The 12,647-nt window shown below is 48.1% G+C and overlaps 1 protein-coding gene across 1 annotated transcript in view; it reads left to right on the plus strand.

Moving 5' to 3' along the window:
* The window catches only part of LOC119095840 (guanylate cyclase 32E), a 165,072-nt gene that overhangs the window by 27,651 nt on the left and 124,774 nt on the right, over window positions 1-12,647 (plus strand). The window contains exons 4-5 of the mRNA XM_037218692.1: window positions 6,189-6,309; window positions 8,331-8,483. Of these exons, the coding sequence (XP_037074587.1) occupies window positions 6,189-6,309; window positions 8,331-8,483 (274 nt within the window). The remainder of the gene's footprint in view (window positions 1-6,188; window positions 6,310-8,330; window positions 8,484-12,647) is intronic.

Raw genomic sequence — 12,647 nt, forward strand, 5'->3', positions numbered from 1 at the left:
TAGCCAAGGCCCACCCATTACATAGCCAAGGGCCATACATCATACAGCCAAGGGCGACCCATTACGTAGCCATGGACCACAGATCATGTAGCCAAGGGCCACGCATCATATTGTGAGGTGCCGTTCTTCAGCTTATCGCCGTGCTTGGTTCTGAAAATAAAGTAAAGGCTTGAGATAAGTATGACTTTAAAACAGCTCACGCTCATCTTGTTGCAGGTAAGCTTTTTCACCTGGCCCAGTTACTGTTGGCGCCTAAGCTGCTAAAAATAACTATATTGTCTCTTCAAGCTCGGACGGCTTAAAGTAACATCCCTGCCATTTGAGACGTGTCACGAATAGCACGCATCGAGAGCAATCAGAAGAGCAACAGTCATTGCCAAAGTCGTTTTTGTCTGGAAGGCCAGGTTAGCGAGCACTTCGGTGCGAACTTCTGTCCAAGTATATCAGTGAGCGTTGTCGCTTCGCCTCGTGCATCGCCATACGCCTCCCCCCCCCCCGCCCCTCCTCACACGCGCCACGGTCAGAGCCATAGTGTCAAACGCGCCCCCTCCCCCCCCCCCCGCTGCGCGCGAGCAAGGCTGATGAATATTGGCACCGAGCGGCGTGGCAAACATCTTTCTGTGGCGAAACGGTCGTATTGGGCCAGTCCCTGTGGCAGCTGTTGTGATCGCTGCCGCGACTGTCACGCCGCCTTTCCGCGCATACGCCGCGCCTCGCGCTCGTATGTCTGCCGCTCTCAAAGCGATACTGCCCACAGCGCCGTCGATGCGTCGTTCACGGCTGCGCGGCGCAATAGGCAAGAATAGATCCAATAGGCTGAGGCCGCGATGCTTTCACTGCATCGCGGAGCGGACCGAAAGAACCTGATACAGGCGTGGCTTTGTAGCCACGCTGTTGGCAGGGGTCTGCTTTGTGAGCGCAGGATATCACTGAAAAAGTATATCTGTGCTGGTGAATGCGGCATTTCCTCCGTGCGTATGCTGTGCAGTCGAGCCTTGTAGTGGTGCTGGGAAGGAAGACTGTGCTGCCAACTAATATCAAATGCTTTGGCGAACTCAAGGGCACGTTATATGTCTTCCCAGCTTGAAAGCACAATCGAAGGTAGGGGAAGACTGGGCAGCGTTTTCGCCCCGACCATCGGCGGGACATGATGTCAGCGTCGCCAGATGGCGAACGGGTTTCCAATAAGACAGCTGTTTGCACTGAGCGATTCCGCTTTTGTTGCGAGCCTGCTCTGAGGAGGTACTCTGAGAAGTAATCCGCTCGACTTGGCCAGGGAGTGGTGCTTTGAAGCCGGGTAGAATCCGCGCTGCCATGCAGGGGTGGCAACTGCATTTGCGTACAGCAGGACGAGTTATTGCAATGTTTTCCCAAGGATTTCACACTGATTAGCATTTGGACACTCGATTAGTCTTGCTGTATCCGCCATTGCCGTAACTGTAGCTGTCTTTAGTCGACAGTCGATTAAGACAGCTATTTTCCTCGCGTTGTTGATAACCTTCATCTCCCAGGCACACGCCAACACAGAAATTCGCCATACCTGCCTGGTAATACAGATTAGCGCATACACAAAGCAAAGGTTGACAAAGACGATTTGAAATATTTTAAGATTGGCTCCAAAATGCTCTCTTTTCAGGTGTTCCCTGGCCTTATCCGATGGCGAGGGGATATGGTGCTTAACAATGAAGTCAACGGTAAAACTGCTTTAACCTGCGACTGCTGTGGGTCGGGTGGGGGGTGACAATATTAAGTAGCCCTCTTGGTATCTAGAATACTTTTGTACCCTTCGATGCAGGTTTACTAAATCTTAAGCATTGCTATATTATATATTAACTATTACTAGACATATTATAATTTTGATGTTTTATGTAAAAGCAAAAGCAAAACAGAATCAATAGTTCTGGGATATTATTAAGTATGATTAAGTATATTATCATTTTGGTGCATTAATGTAAAAATGAAAGGCAAAACAAAATTGATGTTTTGGAAAAAAACGTTACGGAGACATTGCAGGTTAAGCAACAGGGTTATTACGTCATAAGTGATGGGCTACAACGCTGCTTTTGCTTCTACGCACCAAAGCTAGCGCTCTCATTTCTTGCTTTAGATCGTTTTGGTGTAATCCGCCCACCGGTTCGACCGCCTGGCTTCCAATGTCCAGCATGCTATACGGAACCACACCACGACACCAAAAGAGACGGGTAATGGTCAGGCTATACATGTCAGACCGAAAGGATTCGTGCCACCCATCTGTGATTCGCATCAGCCAGTAGGGCTAACATACTTCTCAGCCAATCACTTCCATGCGAAGTGCACGGATGTCCATGATTAGTTCGGTCAGAAGTTAGAATCTACCACCCAAAGTCCCTCAAACTTTCACTTTTCAACGCTGTCTCCTCCTTTATCCGGACAATGTGTACCATCACCCCAAACAGCTTTGAAAGCTCATGACACAACATGCGCATTGCACTACTGACCGAGCTTCAGTGGCTGGGAATCGATTCAAGACATTTATGGAATAATCTTAATGGACGGTGACGTGTGGTTAGAAGTGATTCAGCATCACTTTCCTTGCCCCACGGTATCCCCAGGAGTCTCGGGCTAACCTAATCATCTACCGAATCTTTACGGACGACCTGATGGGTGCCTGCTTTTCTCATTCCTACACCGTTGATAGCCGGCTTCTCGACTCGGTCTACTCGGACCACCTGTCAACCATAAACTCTCGACAGGAGGAAAACATCCTTGCCTTCTCATCTAACTTCACTACCGATTCTCCAAAGACGAACTCTATCAAAACTACCCTTCTTCTAATCGCCACACCCTAGCCCATTATTATATCTCGTCTCTTCGACATATAGGGAGTGTTCCACATACACATGGGGTTTTGAATTGAAATAGCCATCTTGAAGGCCTTTTTGTGCTGTTTGCAATCCTGCCGTTCTTGAGCCCTCTAGATTCTGGGCTTCACGCCCGTAAAAATTGGAAAGGTATACCGGGAGGAGTACTTCAAAGTCACCTTGGCATTCATGACGCCATAATGACGTCATTCAAGTGCTGCCATTCCATAAGCCATGCAGCGATCAAGGCGAAGAAAAATGTATTTTTCAAGGCGCTCATATCCGGCGTTCGTGAACACGAATTCCAGATATAATGGCCGCCAATTCGCTCATAATCAATGCAACGCAAGGTACCATGACATATAAACCGCCCCGCATTGAGGATCATGAATACTAAACAGAGAATAGTACAGTCTAGAGTGGTCTTTCCCACTCCAAAAGTATATAAATACTTATAAGTGAGCTTGTTTTGTTATATCTCATGCTTGCCTCAGCATCTCCAAATGTGAAACATTCGCTTTAAAGTCACCAACATTATATTGACCTAATAACCGTCCGTGAGAACTCTTGGAGTCACCATCGACCGTACGCTATTTGGGAAAGCACACACATCCAGCTTAGTCCAAAAGTGGAATTTCAGCCTGCATGTAAGATTCGTCACCATCTCACGCCCGAGAGCAGTCGAAACCAGCAAACTACTTATTCGGACCCAGGTTTCCCTGAGATAGTGTACTGGCGCTCAGTCTGGGACGGGGCGTCGCGTGCTTTCTCAGACGCGTGCAAAAGGTTGTGAATTTCGCGGCCAGGGTCGTCCCCGGGGCGGGAGTTCGAGATCACCTATCTCCTGGTCCTGGAGTCACTGGGCTGGCACAGCATGACTAGCTTTGTTACGCGCCGGGACCACATTTGCGTCCTCAGCACCCCTAATGACGCCCGCACCCGTAGGCGGTCCGGTAGTTGTTCACCCCCCTCGCCAAGTTTAGAAGTGAGCGCGTCATGAGGTCGGTGGTGGCTGTTGCTCTAGAGCGGCACGTTTTCCAGCTGTCGACGTCGCCCAAGATGTTTTCGTATCACGCGTCCTCGTCCGGAAACCATTGCAGCTTCTCGGAGCCGTGCTGTGTTGCTACCTAGTCTTGACTATAAACATTTGTCACGTTCATGTGACAAACCAGGATCGTATTTGACATGAATAAATTATTAAGCCATGCATGTAGAACGATTCGTAATAAATTCACGCTGATGATTATTGAGGTTGAGAAGCTCATTCGGGGTAAGTTCTGCCACTTGTTAGTTAGAGTTAGCGCGTTCCACACTGAGTATCTTTTATGTTTGCGAATATCCAGACGAATGATCGATGGTGCATGACGCGGGGAATAAGCAGGGCCTGTGATAGTTCCTGTGTCTTGTTTCAGCAGCAAATCCGCTGCGATCCTGGATCTTTGTCCAATGGTCGTAACAAAAAATTGTCTCAGTTGGAACAAAAAATCGACGTCAACCAATCTGGAATGTTTATATATGTATATATATATATATATATATATATATATATATATATATATATATATATGTAAATATACATGTATATATATACATATGTGTGTGTGTGCATGTGTGTATGTGTGTGTGTGCGTGTGTGTGTGTGTGTGTGTGTGTGTGTATGTGTGTGTGTGTGTGGTGTGTGTGTGTGTGTGTGTGTGTGTGTGTGTGTGGTGTGTGGTGTGTGTGTGTGCGTGTGTGTGTGTGTGTGTGTGTGTGTGCGGTTGTGTGTGTGTGTGTGTGTGTGTGTGTGTGTGTGTGTGTGTGTGTGTGTGTGTGTGTGTGTGTGTGTGTGTGTGTGTGTGTGCGCGTGTGTATGTGTATGTGGTAACACCACCAAGATTTCCGAAAATTCCATACATACTCTGTTCATCTGGTTGGCATAGGTGGAACTCCGTGCCCGGTAGAAAACCGATGTGCTTCCTCGCTTTTACTCCTTCGATTGGCGTCAGTATTTCGCAGTAGGATCTTGTCTAGCGTAATACCTGGACGACAAAAATTTATAGATCCGCAAGATGTAGTTTCTTTCAATAATGGCTGACGCGCATCGATGCAGGCCTGTTTTACGGTTAATGAAGCATCCACGGATCCCCCACCTGCCACGGACCTTTGACATGATCTCTCCAATACTCGTACGATGAATGGCTTTTCGTTAGAACCAAAGGTGAGCATAAATATCACGGGTGGTTCTTAACCGTTCCTCTTCGGCGAGTTACTTCACTCAAACGCATGGGTCTTGGACTTTCGGGGCAATTGGCAGCCGACTGGTATTTGTGTCCATCCCGCCACCTTTTAATAACTTTATCACCTTTAACAGAGTGCTATAGGATAATGACCCATCTGGGCACTACATGTAACCAACTGCAGCGTCGGGCGTCTTACCACCCTTCGCACTCGAAAACTACGCGACGGCGCGCTGTCCGCACGCCGTAGGTTCTCCCGTCTTGCTGTAGTTGGACACACTCCCGTTCCGATGCGCCGCATGCCGATGCCCAACGGCCAAAATGATACCAAGTTTTAGAACCAGGCAACTTATGAATTATACTAATATACTCGCGGGCCAATGAAGTGCACGTCCATGATGCGCTCACCAAAGTGGTAAACGGAACGAATAACAGGATTCATCGGCAAAATTATTGCTGTCCATGAGCGGCAAGTATAAATTTGCACTAGACTCTGTTAGTGGCGTGAACCAAAATGGCAAACAATTGCAAGGAATTTTGCCATCTAGGCATTACCTGACGTTAACTCACAATTTTTGTTGCAGTCGTGGTATAATTATGAAGGGCGAATCCCAATCTCACTGACGTGACTAAGAAATGTATATTTACCGTGGGAACGGACGCCGGAGGTGCTCAGTTCTTTAGAAATTTGGATGATCGTTGAGGTATTTCGTGCAATCTGTGATGTCATGGGTCACGTGACAGATGCCATCGTAACCATTTCCAGGGGAGGTTGGATGACGGTTTGTGACTAGGCCATCTATTGCCGCCTAAATTGTTCTGATCCGACGATGAGCTCTTGAGACAGCGGAGCGAGTGTCAATAACCCCGCGATTGGTGCGAATGGCTCTTGAGACAGCGGAGCGGGTGTCAATAACCCCGCGGTTGGTGCAAATGGAGAACTGCTGAGGACAGTGACGGGTTTATTTCACACGGGGATGGACTGTATTGCATGAGCGCATGTAAGTACATGTATATAACATGTAGTATACGGGCAAGTGGCTCTTTGGCCGCTAGTTCCTATAACGTCGGCAGCTCCCATGCGACGCATGTCACAAGCACTGATCTCCCGTGTCCCTCCACCGGGCAGGGCCTGGCCGTGGAACACGGCGTGGACGTGCACAAGACCCACGACGTCAGCAACTACCTATCCTTCAGCCATCAGGAGAAGCTGAAGGACATCGCCAAGCAGACGAGGGAGGCTACCAGAGGTGGGAACGCTGCAGCGCAGTGCTGCAGATTCTGTGTCGTGACCATGTGAATTCGTAAGACGCCGCCGTCCACTCGAGCCAAATCATCTTATGCGTTTCATGAGATGATTTGATTAGTCAGCATAACTTCTACACTCCCGGTGCGACATTGTCAAACTGGCAAATACATGGCAGCTGTATCTTTCGTAAAAATCAAACGACAACAGGGCAGGTGACCATTGCATCCTTCTTTTCCAAACATACAATTAAACAGAGCATAGTTAGGTTGCGGATTCACATCGGTTAAAAACGGATCACAAACGAGGAAAACAAAATGACGCAACACACAAACAAGGTATACGCTTTTGATATGCTTAAGTTAAATTTGTGTTTCGAAAATTGGATTTCGCTCTGGGTGAAAATTGTATTCGCTCCGAAATTGCAAACGTTCCGAAAATATTTCAAGTTGCACGTACTTACGCGGACTTACATAAGCATGCTCTGAGGAAGGCGACTTTAGACAAAGGCAAATTGTTTTGGACATTCAAACTTCAGCTGATGCATGGCTCTGCGTTTAAATTCCATCAGATCGAAGAAGCAGTACGCAAACTCGGTGCGGTCTCGAAGAGTTAAGCGGAGTGCCAGCGACGTGCTCCCGTATCAGATCAGGAACACTTGGCTTCGTATGAACTCAGGAAAAGATTCCACGGCATGGCGAATCTAACGGGCCCTGACCGGGGTACCCCACCTTTCCCTGATTCTCCTCCTTAAGTTTCGAATTTCGTTACCAGATAATGTATTAGTTCATGACCTAAGCGTAATGTTTAAGTTATTCAGTGACTATTTTCGTATATTTTTAACTGAACCCGATGGAACATTACACATTGAGCTGGGACGCATCCCCCGGGGCGAAGACGAACATGGAGTCGTTAGTGAGCTCAATACCGCAACCTAGACCGCGGCGGGCTCGGAGTCGTGTCGTGCCGCTGGAGCTGGAGCCCAGCCGACTTTGGCACTCGCCGAACTAGCATCTCATACAGTTCCCCCCGGGCTTGTCAACAACAGGCTGGCATGAGCTGTCTCGGCGCCACGATTGTAGAATAACGCCCCTGGGATGGAGCATAAATTAGGATCCGCGAATGAATACAGGGCCGATGTTTTCACTGACATATCACTGACGGTCGCTCTCGTCGCTATCATTTCAGTTTCTATTTAAATGTGTTTGTTAAGTTAGGCTGATATGGGATTGTCTGAATGGCCCGGATGATAACATGAGAGACAGATGCATTTGTATGCCGCTGCGAGGCCCCAGTAAGCTCAGATAAACCTCAGTGTGCTGGCTAAAATTTTGTTGAATGATATGACGGAGGGGTGATGTAAGACTCATCGAACGTGTGAAAAGCTATAGTTTCACATCAAGACGTGTTTGTAGGAAGGCTCTCAGTCTTGGGCCTCCCTCAAGTTTGGACATCGACTCAGGGTTCAAGAATGCCAAGGCCAAAAACGTGTGCGCAGTGCATAAAAACTTTGGCTATGAGTGTATTGTCTAATAACGCTGCTACAAGTTTAACGAGTGTTACAAACTAACACCACATGACGGTGTGAGAGTAATGCCACCGCTCAGGGCTTTGCGTAACTAAGCCGCAGTACTGTACGTTGTGCCGCGTGTGAAATATTTCCTGTCACTCTCTGTGGCTGTTTGTCTGGAGTGCCGCTGACTGACATAACACCTGCACAGTGCGTGCTCAAATTAGTGCAGTGAACACACTTACAACGAGAGCCAAGTTAAAACACTTTCCCCGGCACCATTATTTGTGATACGATATTTATGCTTATGATCATACTGCGTCTTTCAAATCTCATCACGCAAAAACTGAGCGATTATCACCCCGGAGTATATGTTTATCATAGTCAAAACACCCTCGACACATCCACCTTCGACACATACACCTTCGACACATACACCTTCGACACATTCGACACATACACCTTCGACACATATGTGGCGGGGTTTGCTGTGTTTTGACAAAAGTGTGTTGCAGTGTACGTGTTTGTGGGAGAGCACATTCTCCTGGTCGACTTCGTGCAGCACATGTACGCCTCGGGCTACCTGGAGACGGGAAAGTACGCTATCATCGCGGTCGATGAGGAGATCTACGATCCAGACGTCAACCCAGAGTGGTACATGGTCAAAGGTAGGTCCGGAGTTGTACACGGTCAGATATAGGTCCACGTGTGATATATGGTTAGGGGTAGGTCTCGGAGTGGTACACGAGCAGGTGTAGGTCTTGGTGGAGTACATGGTCAAAGGTAGACTTCGGAATGGTACACGATCTGATGCAGGTCCTGGTGTAATGCATGGTCAGAGGAAGGTATCGAAACACTGCACACTCAAATGTGCACGAGGTCCTTGCGTGGTACCTAAACGAACATAATATCGAAACATCAAGTGGTCAGATACTATGTCTCCCATAGTGGCACATGATCAAGTGTATGTCCTGGAGCTGTGCGTGGTCAACGAGAGATTTCGAGGTGGTGATGGTCGGGGGTAATGTATAGGAATGTATAGTAAGATCGGGGTAATGTATACTAAGCTGTGGATCCCGGAGTGATATGTGTTGAGGCACGTGCATTCGAGGTAGCAAAAAGTCAAATGTAAGTTTTGGATAGGTAAGCAGGGGACAAAACACAGGTTTTTGAGTGATGTACGGTGAAATGTGGGTCCCGGACTGATGCATGGTCAAAACGTGTTCTAGTGTAGTTCCAAGTGCATTTAATCAAGTGATCCCAAAACGTTCACTGGCCTTGTATGTGTGATAGGTTCGTGTGAATAAACAAAGGTCGCGTGGAGTGGAAAGAGGTAACTAGGAGGTAAGCATGTCAGTGAAGTGGTCCGTGATTGATAAGTGCTAATGAGTTGTGAGTACATTGGTGTTTACCTAGTTTTTACGGAGCATTCACGATGAGGTACAATGTTAGGACATCCATGATTTAGTTCTCCCATAGTAAATGTATGCTGCTCCGAGGTTTGTTTTCTGAAGGCCTTAAATAACAACTAAGTGCAGTTAAAAGGCTTGGTTTGTTTTGTGAGGGCATACCCCACATTTTATAGAAAGGGTCGAGGCATGAAAAGAATGAAATTGACAAGAATGAAGTTAAAACCCATGATACACCAGCAGATTGCTGGAACTCGCAATGTTTATGAAATGACACTAGCAATGCTCACTCATAGCACACGCAAGCATTTGATTAAGGCTTATGCCGTGCGTGCAGTCATATTCCCGCTGGTGACGTGTTGTCATACCGCTCACCCTCCAGCTGCCCTATCCCACCTGTCATACCGGTTACCCTCCAGCTGCTCCATCCCACCTGTCATACCGCTCACCCTCCAGCTGCTCCATCCCACCTGATATACCGCTCACTCTCCAGCTGCTCCATCCCACCTGACATACCGCTCACTTTCCAGCTGCTCCATCTTACCTCCAAACCGCTCACCTTCCAGCTGCTCCATCCTACCTCCAATACAGCTCACCTTCCAGCAGCTCCATCCCACCTCCAATACCGCCCACTTTCCAGCTGCGCCATCCCACCTCCCACACCGCTCACCTTCCAGCTGCTCCATCCCACCTCCAATACCGCTCACCTTCCAGCTGCTCCATCCCACCTCCAATACCGCTCACCTTCCAGCTGCTCCATCCCACCTCCAATACCGCTCACCCTCCAGCTGGAAGGTTCTGTTCAAGGCCACTGCAGGTTTGTTTAATGTCGCCGCTTTTCCACGGGTTTTTGGCTACTGCTCAAGACGATCCAGGTCCAACGTGGAAAAAAGGGATAGAAGGCGAAGCTGACCCCATGCTACTTCAAGCACTCCACTTATTGAGGGCCTGAAGTGGCAAGCAGCACAGAAATGCTCACGTAATTTAAGCTTGCTAGGCGCTTGATTTATGCAGACAGCAGGCTTCAGCAGTGTTGTGGAAGAAAACGGTACATACATTAAGTAACACCTAGCACAAAGGCACATGCTGCACGGAGAACATGTCTGTGGTGCATATCATTACCTGCTTGTATACTGGTGAGTAGATATGTTACCTTGGTGTTTTTTCTGATGGGTGTCTTTCCATGGGGCAGGTAATAAAGCTGCTGTCTTAATGAATAATTTGTTATGAGTTTTGAGCTAAGATTGCTTCCGTCACGACACAGCTCTCGGGCTGGTTCACATGTTATGATCTTTGGACTGTGCAAACACAGCAGTTTGTGCCACCTAGCCATCAGTCCATATCAGCCAATGCTGTTGACTACAAGGATATCAAAGCAGTATTTCAACCCTGGTATGTCAAGAAAGCAAATAGCGACATTCTGACTTGCCAGTCCATGCCAAGTCTGAATGACAATGCTGCCCTCAGGTATTGATGCTGCCTTGGACGGGGAAACGCAACAATAACTGAATAATTTTTGCCTCTAACTGTTGCAGCATTCAGGAGTCATTTCTGTAGCTTAGCTCATTGCTGCAAGCTGCTCATAAATGCATTAGTGTGGGAGTAGGTGATATGCTTCCTGGGCTGGGCAAAGTACATGACATGATGCTGTGTGGCCCATCTGATCAGAGTGTGGTTAGTGTGTGAGTGCCATTGGCCAATACAAGAAAATGCTGATTTCTTGCTAGCCCTTGCATGGCAGCCAATATTCAGGTGTCACAGGCACCAGGTGTGTCTTAAATGTCATCCTAAATGATGCCAGTCAGAACAGCAAGCCATGATCTACATTGCAGGATCGAAAGCAGTGCCCTTGCTTGCACTTTTTGGAGCTATTGTCATGCATGGATGGCCTGATGCAAGTTACTTTAACGTCATCTCTGCCATTGCCATTGAGTGGCTTATAGTTTTATTTACCAGTTCACTTCCTTGTCATTCTTGATGGCATACCTGCGACCAAAGAAACTGATTCTAGCAGAAATATATGCTGCAATATCCGTGAGTCGGTTTTTCCTGTTTTAGGCAAATTTCTGTGATCGTGCTCCTTTCGATGCACAGTATTGACACGTCTTAAGTCCACTAGGAACATTTTCATATAACACTAGCTATGGGGAAGATTTGGCAGCGCCGACTATACAAATTTTGTGTTTTAAATGTTATGGCTTGTGCTGTGGCTATTAAGCCTAGGAGTCCCGCACAGATCGTTTTTCCAACGGAGTCCATCTTCCTCCTCGCTCTCAAAGCCGTCTCGCGCCCACCACGGCCCTTGACATTCGCCGTCCATACGCAGAGTGCCGCCATTTTTTTTTTTGTTCAGGTCGCCTCAAAAGCGCAGTTTTTGCCCATAATCCGCTCCTTGATTCGAACTAAGCGGGATCGAACTACCGACCATTAATTCGACGTATAGCATGTATCGCCCATGTAAACGCACCTCGGCGAGAGGTTTAACGTCGCATGATCCGTTCCGATCTTGATTGAAATTACCCTCGACTGCCCATGTAAACAGGGTATATTATAGACGGGAAGGCGAGACCGATCGGCGGTTCGATCCCACCGTTCTTTAGGTGTGGTTTGGCGTGAGATTTTGCATGGCGGAGAGGCTGTTAGATCGATATAATCGCCTCGTTATAATAGAACGGAGGTCGGGGTTGGCAGGGTGAATGTGAGATTATCACACGCGCCATCACACGTGCCGTCACACGCGCATGTGAAGTCATCACGTGCGCCACAGACCCGAATGTAATGTCACCACACGCGAATGTGAGGTTATCACGCGGGAATTTGGGGTCATCACGCGGGAATTTCGGGCCATCACGAGCGCCCTGGCGTAGACCCCGATCGAATGAGAATGATATCGAATCGCTTTTGTCAATTGCTTTAGCTAGGCCATATTGCAAGTCTGCGGATAGGTGACACAAGAGTACATAATCTCGAAGTGAGTCCTCACTTCGAAATGAAAATGTTTGCACTGCGAAACTCAAGCAACCAAGGATAACGACTGAGGCGCGTTGGTACCTCAAGGAGAGGGATGACCCCCTTCCTCGTGGACAGGCCCGCTGCCTTGGCTTGTCGGTCGCTCGTGGAGCAGTGATGGCGCCGTCGATGAGATGTGCCGATGGCTTAACTATGCCGCGGAATTACGGCGGATAAGTTTGCTGCGAGAAACTTCAGGGTGGTGGGCGTCATTGTGCTCGTGATTAAGCCCAAGAGAGTGAGTTGTGATGTGATTAGGTTGGGTTGGCTTCTGTCATTGAAGCTGGTTGAGAGGTGAGGGAATTATGGGCTAGCTGTCACGTTATACGTCGTCGTCATTAGGGCTTCACGACGTGCTCAACTGCTGAGGCTATGTGGTGTTGCCTGCCTCTCCCCCTGGCAGAAAGGGCGGGC

The sequence above is a fragment of the Pollicipes pollicipes genome, unplaced genomic scaffold (assembly GCF_011947565.3).
Source record: "Pollicipes pollicipes isolate AB1234 unplaced genomic scaffold, Ppol_2.1 Scaffold_4219;HRSCAF=4965_pilon_pilon_pilon, whole genome shotgun sequence".
Lineage (NCBI taxonomy): Eukaryota > Metazoa > Arthropoda > Thecostraca > Pollicipedomorpha > Pollicipedidae > Pollicipes > Pollicipes pollicipes.